This window comes from Oncorhynchus tshawytscha, linkage group LG28, assembly GCF_018296145.1.
Source record: "Oncorhynchus tshawytscha isolate Ot180627B linkage group LG28, Otsh_v2.0, whole genome shotgun sequence".
In the NCBI taxonomy this organism is placed as follows: Eukaryota; Metazoa; Chordata; class Actinopteri; order Salmoniformes; family Salmonidae; genus Oncorhynchus; species Oncorhynchus tshawytscha.
The window spans coordinates 37,849,220-37,866,859 of record NC_056456.1 but is presented as its reverse complement, the minus strand read 5'-3'; the positions used below and the strand labels follow the sequence as shown (position 1 = coordinate 37,866,859).

Below are 17,640 nucleotides of genomic sequence, written 5' to 3'. Positions count from 1 at the left end.
GAATGGATTAAGAATATATATGCATATATCAGAGCAGCATTGGACTAAGATACAGTGACATAGTACAGAACACAGTATATACATATGAGATGGGTGATGCAATATTTACACATGGCGGTTGTGAATGTCTTTTGCTGTTCAATTCCATGCAACGTAATAGTTCTGACAGACTAAGTCAAATGCCATAATGGGAGATATTTCGGTACTTCTCAACATGTTCATTTTCTAATATTTTTGTATTGCTTTATTTGAGCACAATTCTTGGTAAAAGTGATTTGAAAGCAAACTCATTTTAAATGAGGAATCTGATAAAAAAAAATGAGTGTTATTCTTCATAATTATAATATGATCATTATAGTATAATATTATTAATAATAATATCTCAATGTGATCAATGGCTTGGTTCCCAGTCTGTGAAAAGTAAGGAAAACGAAGTTCTGGAGGAGACACTTCGAACAATGAGGGACTGGCGGCGAAAAGCATTCCCAAGCAAATCGGTTAACCATGGGTCCCATTTTACCTCAAAGATTGAGCCTGAAATGAAGGTAGGAATGTTAGACTTAAAGTCAAAGCAATGATAACTGTGCAGTTTTAAATCCTTATCAGAAGAATCAGTCAAAATAATTGTACATTAGCATAGCATTTTGATGTGTACAGTGATTGTTTCACATTCACAGAGATTATTTTCTCTAGGTCTGGAAAAGGTTGATCCCAGTCACTTTTGGGAATGAAGAATTCACTGAACTATGGAGAAGTACTTTCTTGAATGATTTTGAAGGAAAACTAAAAAAGGTATTTATTATGCTTTAAATCAATTGTAAAATATATTTAAATTCACTGTAAACATATAATACATTTAACGGGGCAATCTGGAATTGGTACATATATTTTTTTTTTACTTTTAAAAGAATCAATGTCTAATCATATGCTTAGTTGAACTGTCATTCCCCATCAGAAACAAAAAGCTTGTTTGTAAACAAGGTCATTGTAAATAATTGTATAGATTCACAACATAGTTAAAACTATCATTTTGATCTCATTGATGGCCCTTGCATTCATAGCTCTGTCTATGAAATTTAAAGTGGTTACATTTCTCTAGCCCCATACCCTCAGCTGTTTATCAAAACACGTGGCGGGTTGACCGCTTTGCAGTTTTTGATTTCCGGATTGCCCATCTAACAAAAAAAAAATAGCCATTTGTACTACTGTGAAACTAAAAACTGTTGATCGTGTGTGTCCTTCAGGAGAAGCCCATGCATCAGATTCAAATCTACTGTGACAAGATCGAGGAAGTGGGCAAGACAAGTCCCTATTTGTGTAACTCTCTGGAGAAATGTGCCTTGGAGGCAGTCACTGCCATTTGCCAGGCAAGATGACATTTTTTTATGATACTGTATGTACCTCGAATGATAAAATGTATTTGAAGTGCGTATGTATGACAGTAAATGCTTCATCCTATTTTAAAAAGTTGGAATGGTTTCGATGTTGGATTGTGTCTTACCACTTTTCATTATCAGGACAAATCTAATCTTCGTGAGCTGTTGAAGAAACATGACTTCAGCAAGTTTGAGAAGCTGATGTCTGTGATAGTCCTGAAGTCCTGGCCCAAAAATGGCGATGGACAGTACGTCGAGGGCGAGGAGTTGGTTATGAAGCACCTTCTCAGCTGGCCTATGGCCATAAGCATATTCCAAGTACAAGGTGCATATAGTATACATGCATTGCATTGCAACATATACAAAAAATTAAAAAACACATACCTTTATTGCATTCAGAGCCTTTGCATCCAGAGCCTTGTGTTTGTGTAAGATCATATTTCCCCCCCCATTTTCTTTCTACCCACAATTGACACTTTTGTCTACTTTCAGGTGCAAATGGAGCGTTGATTAACCGGTTGACAGATGAAGCTAAAGAGCGGATGGGAGTGGCAAGCTCTGCGTTCTGTTCTGTCGCAAAGAAATTCATCAATGGGAAAATCCAGATCCAGACTCTCAATCAAATCCTTGAAAGAAAAACAGAATTCACTCAGTTGCTGAAGATAGGTGATTGTTCTGGGAAATAGTCAACAATAAAACAAATATATATATATATATAGTTAATATTGTTTCACTCCAGATGGAAAAAGAACATCTCAAACTGTAGGATGTGTGTTGACGTCAGTATTTTTTCAAAAACAGATGACCTGTGTGATGACGGTCGTTGTCAGGACGGGGACGCCATGAAACGATTACTGAGATGGAGAGAGGAGGAAGTGGAGGCTATCGTCAATGACAAGAAGATGGTTGAAGGCCTTCTCATATTTTGCCACAAACTCCAGGAACATCTCAAAAGTGAGTTCAATGTTTTCAACCCTATATATTTCTTATTAAGAGCTTATAATATTTGTTTAAGTATTTGCAACATTTTCCTCACGCAAAACATTCTTGAAAAATTCTTGAAAAACTTTCTTTCCACAAATATTTGTCTTAATTAATATGAACAACATTTGAAATATATATTTGATAGGCCAAAGTATCAACTAATACACCATGTAAAGGAACAACCTATTTATATACTGTATATTTATTTCATAAAATGCAGCTAAACTGGATTTATGTCAACTATTGTCAGGCATTACATTTTTATAATTATTGTCCAGCAAGTGTTTAAAGGCCTTGATTGTTTAATTCTAACATTAGATGTAAAAAAAATTCAATACAAATCTCCAAACTTATTTTGGTTTTGTTTTATAGCACTATATAATGCTCCAGGGCTCGTTTTGTTAGCATTTTGTCATGTTTTTTAATTTAGAACATAAAGCAAACATTTCCCTTTACGTCTAGCACAGCAAATACTTCAATTGTTTCAGCATATGTTGCAGAACAGTGATTACAATGGTTTATTTTTCAGAATATTGACAAAGAAATCTTTAGGGGAGTTGACAACAGATGCTCTAAATCGACATATTCTTGCCTCTAAAAAGAAAAGTTCAATACAAATCATTTGTAAAATATGGAAAAACCATTCTATCAGATCTTTCAGCACCGAGTTGAAGTTAGACCAAAATCTGACTGAGTTAATGTTTCATGGAGTTGACAAATGTTAAATTTTTCTTTTTCATTCACAGTAAAAAAAAAAAAAAGCCTCCGGAGGCACGCAGAGGCCAAATTGCATGCCCTGACTTTATACAGAGGACATAACCGTAAATGCTGCACGGCCAACACAGATGTCGCATTGACCATGCAGTGACTTTTTAAGAAGCGGTAGATCTGTTCTATGTACGCTATTTCTATGCTTCCCGTTCTTAACTTTAGTTTTTGCGTGTTTTACTTCTGGTTTTCTACACCAGCTTCAAACAGATGAAAATATAATATTTTTGGTTATGGAGAAGATATCTCAAAGCGGTTTAGATGGTATAATGATTCTCTACACCAGGGGTTCCCAAACTTTTTCACTCTGGGCCCCCCTGCAGCTGTTTTTATTTGATTTCAAACACTGTTTTTAGAGAGTTTGAAATTGGGATCCTTTGCTTCGGATCAGGGCATTTCCAGGCATAGAGCTGACATGGAAATGTAATAAATAATATTGAAAATATTTTGAATATTCCCCCAAATAAATATTTTCCCTTACATAATTTCCCCAAGATGTAAAGCTCAAATAATGCAACAAAGCATTTTTTTTTCAACAATAAAAATAAGGATTGACCTCGACCTCGACTTTCAAGAATCCCTGAGCTAATTTCCTGCCAATCTACACATTTTGCCATGAGGTTGAGAAAATTATGCAATTTTAAAAGCTTATTTCTTGTAATATATATATTTTTTTAATGTCATGACTTATGACGTGTTCATATGCTATCTGGGCAACCTCCGGGGCCCCCCAAAGCTCGTGGCCCCCCCTGCCTTGTGGGGGCTGTGTGCTACGCCAGTGACCGATATGTGCAAATTATTTCCCTGAGAAGGAGACGATTATATTTAACCACAGTTTAAGAAAACTGTGTGATTCAGTTATAGAATGCACAACTCACCATTAATTTTGGATTGTTATAGTTATTTTGTTCATTGCGTGCATTTCTTTTGCTTGAGGAAATTGTAGCCCTATGACTTGACATAACACTCATGGTTAAGGTTCTCAATAAATGCCATATTAAATCCACAGTCGATGTGAGAGAGCTGCAGAGCAAAAACCAAGAGAACATAGATCAGATGACGCTGGATGATTTCATGGAAGTTCACAGACTTGACCATGACTCCTCTAATGTAACTGGGGTGGTCACATACTTCAACCTGTGTGATGACACCAGGCAGATGGCATCTAGCCTACGTGCTATCAGGGACAGCTACATTTTCACTATGTGTTGGGAGAAACAAGCCAAAGAGCTTTCACAAAACCAACTTGACACAGATGAGACAGAACCAAAGCCTGAGAGGGAGACAGAAGTGTACACTCTCGATCTGATCCACAGCGAAATATTCCAGAGTTGCAACGATAATTACAGGGGCATCTATGAGAGTTTAAGATCTGGTACGATATCATTGGAGGAGGTGGATAGTATCTTTGAAGCCTACAAAGACAAGTACAAAGACATGGAAAAAGATCTGAAGATAATGTGCAGGATCAACTCAGCTGATGATGGAAGATGGATCAAGAGCAGGGTCCAGCAAATCCAACAATACCATGACCTTCATCTAGCATTGGAATCGGCCAAGGTCATTATGGATGTCAGAGAGACTATCTGTCCTCAAGGGGACTTCAATGTACTACAGACACTGCTAGATATGGTGAGTTGGAAAAATGATCACTTCACAAAAGTGATCTTGGTTCAATATATTAAGCATTTCTACACTCTTAGAAAAAAAATAGCTATCTAGAACCTTAAAGGGTTATTCGGCTTTTCCCATATGATAACCCTTTACAGAACCCTTTTGGGTTTAATGTAGAACCCTTTCCACAGAGGGTTCTACCTGGAACCCAAAAATGGTTCTCCTATGGGGACAGCGAAGAACCATTTTGGAAGCCTGTTTTCTAAGAGTGTAGCATTGCTATAGTCTATTCATATAAATTATTATGATGTTTCCAGAACACGGAGGACTTTAAGGAAGAAAGTCTGAATCGCATTGATAACAATTTGCTGGAGATCAAAAAGGATCTTGAGGACATCACAGAACCTCGCAGACGGTGTCTTCGAGAGCTCGGACTGAGGATAAACTTTGTCAAATGGGTCAAAGAAGCTCTTGAAGGTGAGGTCATACCAGAAGACAAGGCAGAAAAAGAGCATCACCAGTAGTAGCCAACTAGTTAGGGTTTCCCATAACGAACTTAAACAGTTTTTGTTTGCTGTTGCAGATATCAACGAGCTGAAAGTGTTTGTTGACCTGGCCTCCATCTCCGCCGGAGAGAACGACTTGGATGTGGACCGTGTAGCCTGTTTCCATGATGCTGTTCTTGGTTATTCCTCCATGCTCTATGGCCTTCCACCAGATGCCGACTTTCATGCCTTCAAGGAGGCTTTGACAAAACTGTGGAAGGCGCTTGGAAATGACAGCAACATACCAAATAAGCTGGTTAGATGTTATGATAATTATGACATATTTAACATTCTGGGAAAAGCTTGTCAAACCTGAAGGACTGAGGCCTGTATTTCAACATTGTAAATAATGGCTCTTCAGCACTACACTTTCAGAATTGTGTTTTTTTTTGCAGAGCACCATTTACTGGACATGATATAATATGTAATGTAATATAGCAGATAGCTTTTATCCAAAGCGACTCAGTCGTGCGTCCATTCATTTTTTTACTTACGGGTGGACCACGGGAATCAAACCCACAAATCCCGTTATTGCAAGCGCCATGCTCTACAGACTGAGCTACAGAAATAATGCTTGAAAACGATATTCACAATTATTTCCTCCCTGATTGCAGCGGGACACTGCACGTCATTTGGAGTGGCTGAAAACTGTGAAGGACAGCCATGGTTCTGTGGAACTCTCTTCTCTATCATTGGCCACATCCATCAACACAAGAGGCATCTACATTATCAGTGCACAAAACCAGAAGAAGGTATGTTCAATAAAATTAGGAAGGTTACTGTGTTTATTAACAATTGAAAGATTTGTTTATATTAGTTTGTTGGAAGATTTATCTTCGTTATTAAGGAGTTACTGTCTAGTAGTGTTGAGCGATTACCGACCTCAGAAGGCACTAATCGCTCAGCACTGCTGTCTATGTTTGTACTCGTACAAGGTTTTCAATTTCTTTCTGCTATTGTTTAACAAGTATCTGTAAGCTCTTTCCTGAATACCCGCATAAGTAGATTGATGCTTCTTATATTGGATCTTGCCCATGGTTGTTTTCTTCAATAGCTGTGTTTAGACACTGCTCTGAAGCTGCAGATCCCAGAGCACCAGGAGGAAGATCAGATGCGCAACTACTCCTTAGAAGACCTGAGAGATCTGCAGAACAAGCTAATGCTGATGTCTGGAAAGGGGGAACCAAGCCAGATTGAGGTGGATCACTTTACTGAGGTAATGTGATTGGGGACCTTGAGGATCATCACACACCTGAAATAATAATGACTGAAAATATCATGCTATCACAGGATCTTTAAATGAATTTACCTGAGATTATATATTTTATTTGTAATATATGGTTTTATGTACAGAAACTGAAGTTTTAAACAATAACTTGGCTTTATCTTCTCAGGTTTTTGACAGTGTCCAGAGGCTAGCTGTAGCCTTTGTAGATCTTTATGCTGCTGGGAACCCACTTTTTAGGTGTTGGGAGGCCAAGATTCACTGTAATACTCAAAGTGATACTGGTATCGTAATGGAATTCAACCTTGGCAACATTCTACAAAACATAATGGTGGAGGGCAATGCAATGGACCATCTTACAGACCTGTGCAGGAAGATAGAGGTGTGTTTGGATGACTGGAACAGATTCATGGACAAACAGAGCAAATCTGTTGAGAAAAGGTAGGGTTGGTACACAGAAGATAGTCCTATTTGGTAAAATACCAAGTCCATATTATGGCAAGAACAGCTCAATAGTTTTTAATTTAACCTTTATTTAACTAGGCAAGTCAGTTAAGAACAAATTCTTATTTACAATGACGGCCTAACCCGGACGACGCTGGGCCAATTGTACGCCGCCCTATGGGACTCCCAATCTCGGCCGGTTGTGATACAGCCTGGAATCGAACCAGGGTCGTTAGTGACAACTCTAGCACTGAGATGCAGTGCCTTAGAACGCCTCGCCACTCGGGATCAAAGAGAAACGACTGTCCATCATTTTTTTAATGACATGAATGTCAGTCAATCCGGAGAATTCATGTGCAGTCGCTCTCATGAGGCCTGCCACAGGAACTGCACCTCAGATTGCAGCCCAAATAAATGCTTCACAGAGTTCAAGTAACAGACACACCTCAACATCAACTGTTCAGAGGAGGCTGCTTGAATCAGGCCTTTATGGTCGATTTGCTACAATGAAACCACTACTAGAGGACACCAATAGGAAGATACTTTCTTGGGCCAAGAAACACGAGCAATGGACATTAGATCGGTGGAAATCTGTCCTTTGGTCTGATGAGTTTCAACACGTGTGGTTCCCACCGTGAAGCATGGGTAGGAAGTGTGGAGTGGAGTGCTTTGCTGGTGACACTGTGATTTATTTAGAATTCAAGGCACACTTTTAACCAGCATGGCTACCACAGCATTCTGCAGCGATACACCATCCCATCTGGTTTGTGCTTAGTGGGACTATTATTTGTTTTTCAACAGGACAATGACCCAACACACCTCCAGGCTGTGTAAAGGCTATTTGACCAAGAAGGAGAGTGATGGAGTGCTGCATCAAATGACCTGGCCTCCACAATCACCCAACCTCAATCCAATTGAGATGGTTTGGGGTGAGTTCAACAGCAGAGTGAAGGAAAAGCAGCCAACATGTGCTCAGCATATGTGGGAACTCCTTCAAGACTGTTGGAAAAGTATTCCTCATGAAGCTGGTTGAGAGAATGCAAAGCTGTCATCAAGGCAAAGTGTAGCTATTTTGAAGAATCTAAAATATATTTTGATTTTGTTAACTTTTTGGTTACTACATGATTCGATATGTGTTATTTCATAGTTTTGATGTCTTCACTATTATTCTACAATGTAGAAAATAGTAAAAATAAATATATATAATAATAAAGAAAAACCCTTGAATTAGTAGGTGTGTCCAATCTTTTGACTGGTACTGGTAAATAAATAAAGGTGACATTCTGTACTGTCGCCTCATATATAAAACATTTGGCCTCATATCCAAAATGCTGGAATATAGAGCCAAATTCAACTTTTTAGCTAGTGTCCAAATAAAATAAGTTGGTGTATATTTTAACAAAACTGTGATATTCTTTCTCTTAAGGGGAATGGCACCAGTATGACGATGTCATATATCCAGAACCAAAACAAGACGTTTTGTCACGTGTTACAAACTTGTTTCAGTGGTGGGATAACATCAATAGCAACTTAGTAAAGGGAAGACAGCTGGCTGGAAAGGTGATGTTGGAAGGCATATTTGATCTTCTGAGAACCTGGACTGAAGTGAATGTGAGGAGTTTCTTTTCCCAGCTTCAGCAATTCTTCACCACATACAGCTATCCCTGTGTCTATGACGGTGGAAAGACACCATGGCAATTATCGTTTGGAGAAGAACAGGTATATTTAAATTGGACATCGATAGAATGCTGCATTGCATGTATAGTGCTTATAGAAAGTCTATACTCCCTGAACTTTTTCACATTTTGTTGCGTTACAAAGTGGGATTGAAATAGATTGAATTGTATTTTTTTTATTGATCTACACAAAATACTTGATAATGTCAAAGTGAAAATAACATTTTACATATTCATTTAACTACACTATCTGGTGTGAGCCCTATTTGCCTCGTGCAGCGTGACATCTCCTTCGCATAGAGTTGATCAGGCTGTTGATTGTGGCCTGTGGAATGTTGTCCCACTCCCCTTCAATGTATGTGCAAAGTTGCTGGATATTGGCGGGAACTGGAGCACGCTGTTGTACATGTCGATCCAGAGCATCGGAAAAATGCTCAAAGAGTGACATGTCTGGTGAGTACGCAGGCCATGGAAGAACGGGGACATTTTCAGCTTCCAGAAATTGGTAGATCCTTGCGACATGGGGCCGTGCATTATCATGCTGAAACATGAGGCGATGGCGGTATCTCTGCATCGAAATGGCCATCGATAAAATGCAATTGTGTTCGTTGCCCGTTGCTTATGCCTGCCCTTAACATAACCCCACCGCCACTCTGTTCACAACAGCAAACTGTTGAAATCGGGAAGAGCACACTTCTCCAGCGTGGCCATTGAAGGGCAGCATTTGTCCACTGAAGTCGGTTATGACACCAAACTGCAGTTACGTCAAGACCCTGGTGAGGACAAAGAGTATGCAGATGAGCTTCGCTGAGACCGTTTCTGGCAGTTTGTGCAGAAATTCTTTATTTGTGCAACATCAACATGAACTCCACTCTGGTGGACATTCCTGGAGTCAGCATGCCAATTGCATGCTCTTAAAACTTAAGACATCTGTGGCGTTGTTCTGTGACATTGTGTTGTGACACAACTGCACATTTTATAGTGGCCTTTTATTGTCCCCAGCACAAGGTGCACCTGTGTAATGGTCATGCTGTTTAATCAGCTTCTTGATATGCCACACCTGTCAGGTGGATGGATAATCTTGGCAAAGGAGAAATGCTCACTAACAGAGATGTAACCAAATTTGTGCCATTTTTTGGGGGGTTGATAAACAAGATTTTTGAGCATATGGAATATTTGCTGTGTTTAGCTGTGTTTAGACACTGCTCTGAAGCTGCAGATCCCAGAGCACCAGGAGGAAGATCAGATGCGCAACTACTCCTTAGAAGACCTGAGAGATCTGCAGAACAAGCTAATGCTGATGTCTGGAAAGGGGAACCAAGCCAGATTGAGGTGGATCACTTTACTGAGGTAATGTGATTGGGGACCTTGAGGATCATCACACACCTGAAATAATAATGACTGAAAATATCATGCTATCACAGGATCTTTAAATGAATTTACCTGAGATTATATATTTTATTTGTAATATATGGTTTTATGTACAGAAACTGAAGTTTTAAACAATAACTTGGCTTTATCTTCTCAGGTTTTTGACAGTGTCCAGAGGCTAGCTGTAGCCTTTGTAGATCTTTATGCTGCTGGGAACCCACTTTTTAGGTGTTGGGAGGCCAAGATTCACTGTAATACTCAAAGTGATACTGGTATCGTAATGGAATTCAACCTTGGCAACATTCTACAAAACATAATGGTGGAGGGCAATGCAATGGACCATCTTACAGACCTGTGCAGGAAGATAGAGGTGTGTTTGGATGACTGGAACAGATTCATGGACAAACAGAGATCTCAGCACTATTACCTCAACTATTACACCGCAGAGCAGATAGTCTACCTTTGTAATGTTTTGACAGAGAAGAATTTGGACACTAAGTTGGATGAAAAGGTGTTGATGATGCTCTCTTTCATCAAACCTGACTGCTCCGTGTCAGATGTGTGGGAGACATGGATGACTTTTCAGAACAACATGTCAGAAACTGAGCAAGATGAAGACCCCAGATTTCAGACATTCATTGACCTTCATAATGACTTGGGAGACTTTGATTCTTCTTTTGCTGATGAGGACAAATGTGCCATTGATGTTCTGCAGAGCCTTCTGGATCAGTCTGTTGGTTTACGAAAACTGGATCTGGTCTGGGATGCTTACATGAAAGATATGAGGAGCATTCTCCAGGACTCCTTAGACACCAGAAGCTTTGGTAGATTGCTAGAGATGTTGGCCAACAAAGAGAACCAGGAAGAAGATGATGAAGAACCCATGCTTTTAGAACCAAGTGAGAATACAGTCTGGAGAAAGCTCCCAAAAGGCCTCTTCAATTGTCAACCTAATCTCATAATCTGCCCACAAGATGAAATCTTGACTTCAAGCATCTGCTTGTATATGACCAGTGACTATGAGCAGCTGCCTACCTATGATGAAGTCCTCCTGTGTACCCCTGCCACGTCCTATGAGCAGGTGGAGCTTTTCTTCCGGCGATGTCTCACACCAGGCTACTTGGGTGAGAAGATCTATACCCTGCTCTTCGCAGACCAGCTGAGCTATGAGGTGAGCTACGCAGTGGAGAAGTTATTTCAGAAACTGAGTTCATATTCCAGGAGCAACTACAGGCTGGTGATCATCTGCAGCGCAGAAGGAGAGCACACCTACATCCCCACTGCCTTCAATCAGTTCAAACGGAACATGGTGCCACAGGAGTCTCTTGAGAGGATTCAGAGATACCTGTCCAGGCATTACACTGTCCCCTCACACCAGACCAGTGCGGCATCTGTTTTCAAAGGTCGACACTTTGTTGGGATTGTGTCTTCCCAGAGGGCTGGAGTTGGTAAGTCACACCATACGGAATGTGTTTCACTTCGTATAGTCCCACAGAGCCAAACATGGGTTTTCAAATGTAACCCTGGTATATTTAATATTATGAAGGTGTTTTTTTTTAAACGTGCGTTTTTAATTTCAGTTGCAAGTCTTGAGTTTCAGAAATACTAATAGTTTATACTCTCAACACATGAGTTATTTAAGTAGAAATGATTCAAAGCCCATACATTTGACCTAGGACTTTGTAGAGCTGAATCAAATGTGTTATTTATTTGTAGGAAAATCTCTGTACATACAGAGGTTGTATGAAAAACTGGAGGGGACTGTGACAATGGGAACCACATTCCGTAAATGCATTCGCTTAATTGAGCCCAAGGTCGATGAGCATATCATTCTTCAGTCCTTGTTTGAAACGCCAGAGAGCAAGGAACACAAAGTATTTCATTTTGATGTCACATCCTCGGTAAATATTCCTAGTATTAATAAGATATTGAAAATAGTTGATGTTTTTCTGTGACAGGAGATTTTACATACGTGCTTTTGATGTGCTCCAGGTACAGAAAGGCCTGCATGAATTTCTATTCAAACTGTTCTTCCTGCGTTACCTGACGGATTCCGACGGACTGATGTGGAAATGCAGCAACAAGCACTTGTATGTGATTGAGACACTACAATCCACCAATGAACCGCTCAGACATGCTTCAAGATCTGTAAGTGTCAATCTTTTTCCTTTTTTTTTTTTTGGTCATGTGACGTGAAACGGTTTGAAGTATTCTGTTAAATAGCCCTACCAAACGCAGACCAGTGGCTAGCTGCTAGCCTGTTCAATTAGCGTATTAGCGTGTTAAAAAGATAGAGGAAGATCAATGTTCTCCGATGTCATTATCTGAAAACACTGATGAAATCATCTCGTGTGCATCATGTAATTTTAACCAACTATGAGCAGGAAAAGGTTTCTTTACTACATTTTAGGATAACTATATATATATATATATTTATATTATATTATATTATATTATATTATTAAAGGGGATAGACCTTTTCACATGAAAAACATGACCTTTTCTTTACCTTGAAAGTAGTCCGTGGGGTGGAGTCAGCAACCCAAGATTTGACTTTGTTTACTAGGCTACAGTGATTTACGGTTAGCATTGCGTTTAGCTTCATATGATGCATTTTTCATCATCACACTTTTTGCTTTGTCCAGAAAATGCTTTTATCTTGTTGACATGCATACTTTTTTGGGATCATATGAACAGTGGACTAATGAACAAAATACAACAATATTTAATAAATATATCTTTAAATACTTTTTCTGTTAGACAACCCATTTTAGTCATGGAGGTAGTGTTTGTCAAAATACTTAATATGACATGTATTTGTCTGTTTAGGATCCAAAGGGACACTTTCCTCTCTTTGAGGTCTTTCCTAAGGTCTTCTGCCGTCCACCAAAAGAGGTTATGGGGTTGGAAGCGAGAATTGGAGACGATCCAGTACTGGACACTGAGGACCCACTCATGGATGACCAGTGTTTCAGGAGTGAGACCTTTCAAAGACCATACCAGTATCTAACACGGTTCCATAGGGGTGAAAATCTCGACAGCTTCCACTACCAAAGAGTTGAAGGAACTCATGCAGAGTGTCTTCAAATGCTCTTCATCTACTGTGGTATAATGGATCCATCCTGGGCAGAGTTGAAGAACTTTGCTGGATTTCTCAATCTTCAGTTGCTAGACTGTGAGACATCGGATTTCTGCAACTTTGAGTTTGTTGGAGACACTCTTAGGGGATTCAGAAACTTTGTGGTTGACTTCATGATCTTGATGGCCAAGGACTTTGCCACTCCGTCTCTCTGCATCGCCGACCAGAGCCATGGGAGGCAGCCGATGGACACTGGACTCGACGAAAGAGATCTAGCCCCGTTCCTCATCAGGAAGAGATGGGAATCAGAACCGCATCCATACATCTTCTTCAATGATGACCATGTGTCCATGACCTTCATTGGATTTCACCTACGGCTGAACGAGCAAAATGGGGTTGACGCCATCAATCCATCAACAAATGCGGTAATCAAGAGAAACATTATGACCAAAAACCTGTACAATGGCCTCAGACATCAAAGAGTTCCCTTTAACATCGACTTTGACCAACTTTCTCGAGCAGATAAGATTGAGCGTCTATGTAGTGTGCTGGGGAACAAGTGGCCAACAGACCCTGATGAAACGTATGAGCTCACCACCGACAACATACTTAAAATGATGGCCATTCACATGAGGTTCAGGTGTGGCATTCCAGTCATCATAATGGGGGAGACTGGCTGTGGGAAGACACGGCTCATCAAGTTCCTGTGCGAGTTGAGAAGGAGTGGGGCGCCCACGGAGAACATGAAACTCGTCAAAGTTCACGGTGGAACTACATCTGACATGATCTACAACAAGGTGCGGGAGGCAGAGAAGATTGCGGTTGCCAATAAAGAGAAACACGATTTTGATTCTGTTCTTTTCTTCGATGAAGCTAATACCACTGAAGCAATAAGCAGCATTAAGGAGATCTTATGTGACAACACTGTGCAAGGACAACAACTCAGCTCCCAAACTGGCCTGCAAATCATTGCTGCGTGCAATCCTTACAGGAAACACACAGATGACATGATCAAGAGGCTGGAGGCAGCTGGTTTAGGGTACAGGGTCCGAGCTGAAGAGACTGAAGAAAGACTTGGATCAATCCCTCTTCGTCAGCTGGTGTATAGGGTCCAAGTGTTGCCCCCGAGCATGATCCCTCTGGTGTGGGACTTTGGGCAACTCAGTGATCACACAGAGAAAATGTACATCCAGCAGATTGTACAGAGAGTTGTGGAAACAAATTCAATCAACAGAGAATCCATCAGGATGATCACTGATGTGCTGTCGTCATCGCAGGGATTTATGAGAGAGAGGAAAGACGAATGCAGCTTTGTCAGTCTCAGGGATGTGGAGCGCTGCATGCAAGTGTTTGTGTGGTTCTACAACAACCACTCACTGTTTCAGAATGAGTTAAAAGCATTCCTCCAGAAACAACCCCAGGAGGAAAGGAGCAGGAGTGACCAACTACACTCACCTGCCAGTGATCCAGTTGTTTGGTCACTGTTGATGGCTGTTGGTGTATGTTATCAAGCCTGTCTAGAAAAAAAAGGTGAATACCAGACCACAATCTGCAAATTCCTTCCCCAAGTCACCCCAAAGCAGATGAAGCAGGAAATCTCAGTCATGCAGGACCTTCTCCTAAGCGGTGTCCCAATGGGAGAGACAATAGCAAGAAACAAGGCTTTGAAAGAGAATGTCTTCATGATGGTGATCTGTATCGAGTTACGAATCCCCCTGTTTTTGGTTGGAAAGCCTGGGAGCTCCAAATCTCTGTCTAAAACTCTGGTTGCAGATGCCATGCAGGGCCAAGCTGCACATTCTGAACTGTACAAAAGGCTGAAACAGGTTCACCTGGTGTCCTTCCAGTGCAGCCCTCATTCCACGCCAGAGGGAATCATCAACACATTCAGACAATGTGCCCGCTTCCAAGAGAGCAAGAATTTGGAGGAGTACATCTCTGTTGTTGTGCTAGATGAGATTGGATTGGCAGAGGACTCTCCAAAAATGCCTCTGAAAACACTGCACCCCTTACTGGAGGAAGGCTGCATTGATGACGAGCCACTGCCTCATAAGAGAGTTGGATTCATTGGCATCTCCAATTGGGCCTTGGACCCTGCCAAGATGAACAGAGGCCTCTTTGTGTCCCGTGGTGACCCAGACCAAAATGAGCTACTTGAGAGTGCGAAAGGCATATGCTCATCTGACAAGATGATTCTGGAGAAGGTTAAGCACCTCTTCACACCTTTCTCCCAAGCATATATGACGACTTGCAAGAAAGGCAAAGGGTTTTTCGGTCTACGAGATTACTATAGTCTGGTGAAGATGATGTTCGCCATCACCAAGGCCTCTAAGCAGAGCCCCAGTACAGGTAAAATCATTGAAGCAGTCCTAAGGAACTTCAGTGGAAGGGATGATGTGGACGCAGTGCGTATATTCACCAAAGAGCTGCCCGGCCAATTCATTCAACCTGATTTGGATGGCATCAGCACTATTGATCTGGTGAAACAAAACATTGTTTCCATTTACCAAGATGAGGAGTGCCGATATCTCCTTGTCCTCACCAAAAACTATGCAGCCCTCCAGATTCTCCAGCAGACATTTTTCTCAGACCACAACCATCCAGAGATCATCTTTGGATCCAGCTTCCCAAAGGATCAAGAGTACACTCAGATCTGCAGAAATATCAACCGAGTGAAGATCTGCATGGAAACTGGCCAGACTGTTGTGCTTCTGAACCTTCAGAATCTGTACGAAAGTCTCTACGACGCTCTCAACCAGTACTATGTTTCACTTGGGGGCCAGAAGTATGTCGATCTTGGATTGGGAACCCATCGTGTGAAGTGCAGAGTTCACAAAGACTTCCGGCTAATTGTCATTGAAGAGAAAGAGGTGGTCTACAAGCAGTTCCCAATTCCCCTGATAAACCGTCTGGAAAAGCACTACCTGGACATCAACACTGTTCTCAAGAAGGACCAGACGGTGATTGTCGAACAACTAAAGGAATGGGTCAAACACTTTGTCTCCTTGAAAAGTCAGCAGTCCAAGACAGACCGCTACAAGCCACATGATGTCTTCATTGGCTATCACTCAGACACATGCTCCTCTGTGGTCCTGCAAGTGACTGAGAAGATGAAAACTGAGTCTGACGAATCTGACACTCAGAGGAGAGTCCTGGATGAAGCCAAGCTTATCATGCTGAACTGTGCAACTCCAGATTCTGTCATTCGACTTGACGGGACTAAATTATCTGCTGATGAGACCGAGTCCCTGACGCAAATCTATTTTGAGGAGCAGAATCATCATTCCCTGGCAGACTTCATTGCCTCTCACACACAAGAGGAGGAATGGTTGCATTACCACTTTACAGAGGTAATTCACTTGAATCTTATTTTTTTAAGAATATACCTTTTGAATAGAATGCATCTTATATTGGTCATAAATCGTTTTTTGCTCTTTTTGAAGGTCACAACATTTTCCCGGCTATTGACAGCAGCAGATATCTATCAGCTGCAGAACATCACAGAGCTTTGCAACGTCAAGCTTCTCTCGCTGCAACAGTTTGACACAGAGCATTCCTTCCTCAAAGAAATCAGGTCTGCTTAAAAGTTTGAAGAGAAGCTCAGTATATAGGGTTGTACAATTCCAATTACTTTCCCAAAATGTTTTCCAGAATTCCTGGTTGGAAGATTCCTGGATTTCCTGCTTATTCCGTTCTGATTCCAGGCGTTTTCCAATCAGGATTTCTGAAAAACCTGGGAATTCTGGGAAAGTTACCAGAATTTTGCAACCCTAATTGTATCAGTTGTGTGTGTAACCTTGTAGATCATTCATAAGAATGGTACAGGATTAGGAACATAACTGTGTTCTCTCTAGGCAATTTCTTGACTCCACATCTGCCGACAAAGTCCTCATCATCCAAACAGACTATGATGAGGACTCCCAGAGCATGAACATTCTGGCATCTGCCAAGTGAGTGATTGTCATTTAGATTTTGTCGTCACAACTATTGGAGAGAACTAAACTGAAGTATTAGGTGACACTTGTTGTATTTTTTTTTCCATTTAAATGTTTGATCTTTGAATCTCCTCAGATATTCATCCATAAATGAAATAAACAAATCAAAGGAAGATGACAATGGAAGGGTGTTTGTTTACTTTGTAACCAAACTGCCCCGAATTAAAGGTGGAACCTCCTATGTTGGATTTCATGGAGGTGAGTTCGTGTTAAAAGCTATACAACAGGCTTTATTTAATAGTATGATCTAGCATCCCACCAAAGAAATGATCTGTTCTGAAATGCTTTCAATATTTACGGGAATTCAAAAGACAAAAAAAGACACTTGCACATGTGAGCGATCTTTCTTTTTTTGTAGGTGCACGGTAACAATTGGATAACGTGAAAGAAAAGATAGAGCTGCATACAGCTCTTGCTAGCGTCACTGTTCTTTATCAAGCTTTACGTATCGTCAGAGCTTTGACAAAGGCCTTGAGGCCGATGCGCAAAGTTTAATAAAGAACAGCGATACTAGCAAGAGCAGTATGCCGGTTTCTCTTTAATATTTACCTTTATGCAATTTC

The 17,640-nt window shown here is 40.7% G+C and overlaps 1 protein-coding gene across 1 annotated transcript in view; it reads left to right on the top strand.

Annotated features, from left to right (window-relative positions):
- Positions 1 to 17,640, top strand: part of LOC112246802 (E3 ubiquitin-protein ligase rnf213-alpha-like) — a 60,459-nt gene that overhangs the window by 15,787 nt on the left and 27,032 nt on the right. The window contains exons 14-31 of the mRNA XM_042308171.1: positions 411 to 545; positions 694 to 792; positions 1,245 to 1,367; positions 1,518 to 1,701; positions 1,869 to 2,042; positions 2,178 to 2,330; positions 4,138 to 4,760; positions 5,060 to 5,219; positions 5,326 to 5,543; positions 5,902 to 6,039; positions 6,342 to 6,503; positions 10,161 to 11,451; positions 11,720 to 11,904; positions 11,996 to 12,151; positions 12,833 to 16,432; positions 16,526 to 16,656; positions 16,937 to 17,032; positions 17,154 to 17,275. Of these exons, the coding sequence (XP_042164105.1) occupies positions 411 to 545; positions 694 to 792; positions 1,245 to 1,367; positions 1,518 to 1,701; positions 1,869 to 2,042; positions 2,178 to 2,330; positions 4,138 to 4,760; positions 5,060 to 5,219; positions 5,326 to 5,543; positions 5,902 to 6,039; positions 6,342 to 6,503; positions 10,161 to 11,451; positions 11,720 to 11,904; positions 11,996 to 12,151; positions 12,833 to 16,432; positions 16,526 to 16,656; positions 16,937 to 17,032; positions 17,154 to 17,275 (7,750 nt within the window). The remainder of the gene's footprint in view (positions 1 to 410; positions 546 to 693; positions 793 to 1,244; positions 1,368 to 1,517; positions 1,702 to 1,868; positions 2,043 to 2,177; positions 2,331 to 4,137; positions 4,761 to 5,059; positions 5,220 to 5,325; positions 5,544 to 5,901; positions 6,040 to 6,341; positions 6,504 to 10,160; positions 11,452 to 11,719; positions 11,905 to 11,995; positions 12,152 to 12,832; positions 16,433 to 16,525; positions 16,657 to 16,936; positions 17,033 to 17,153; positions 17,276 to 17,640) is intronic.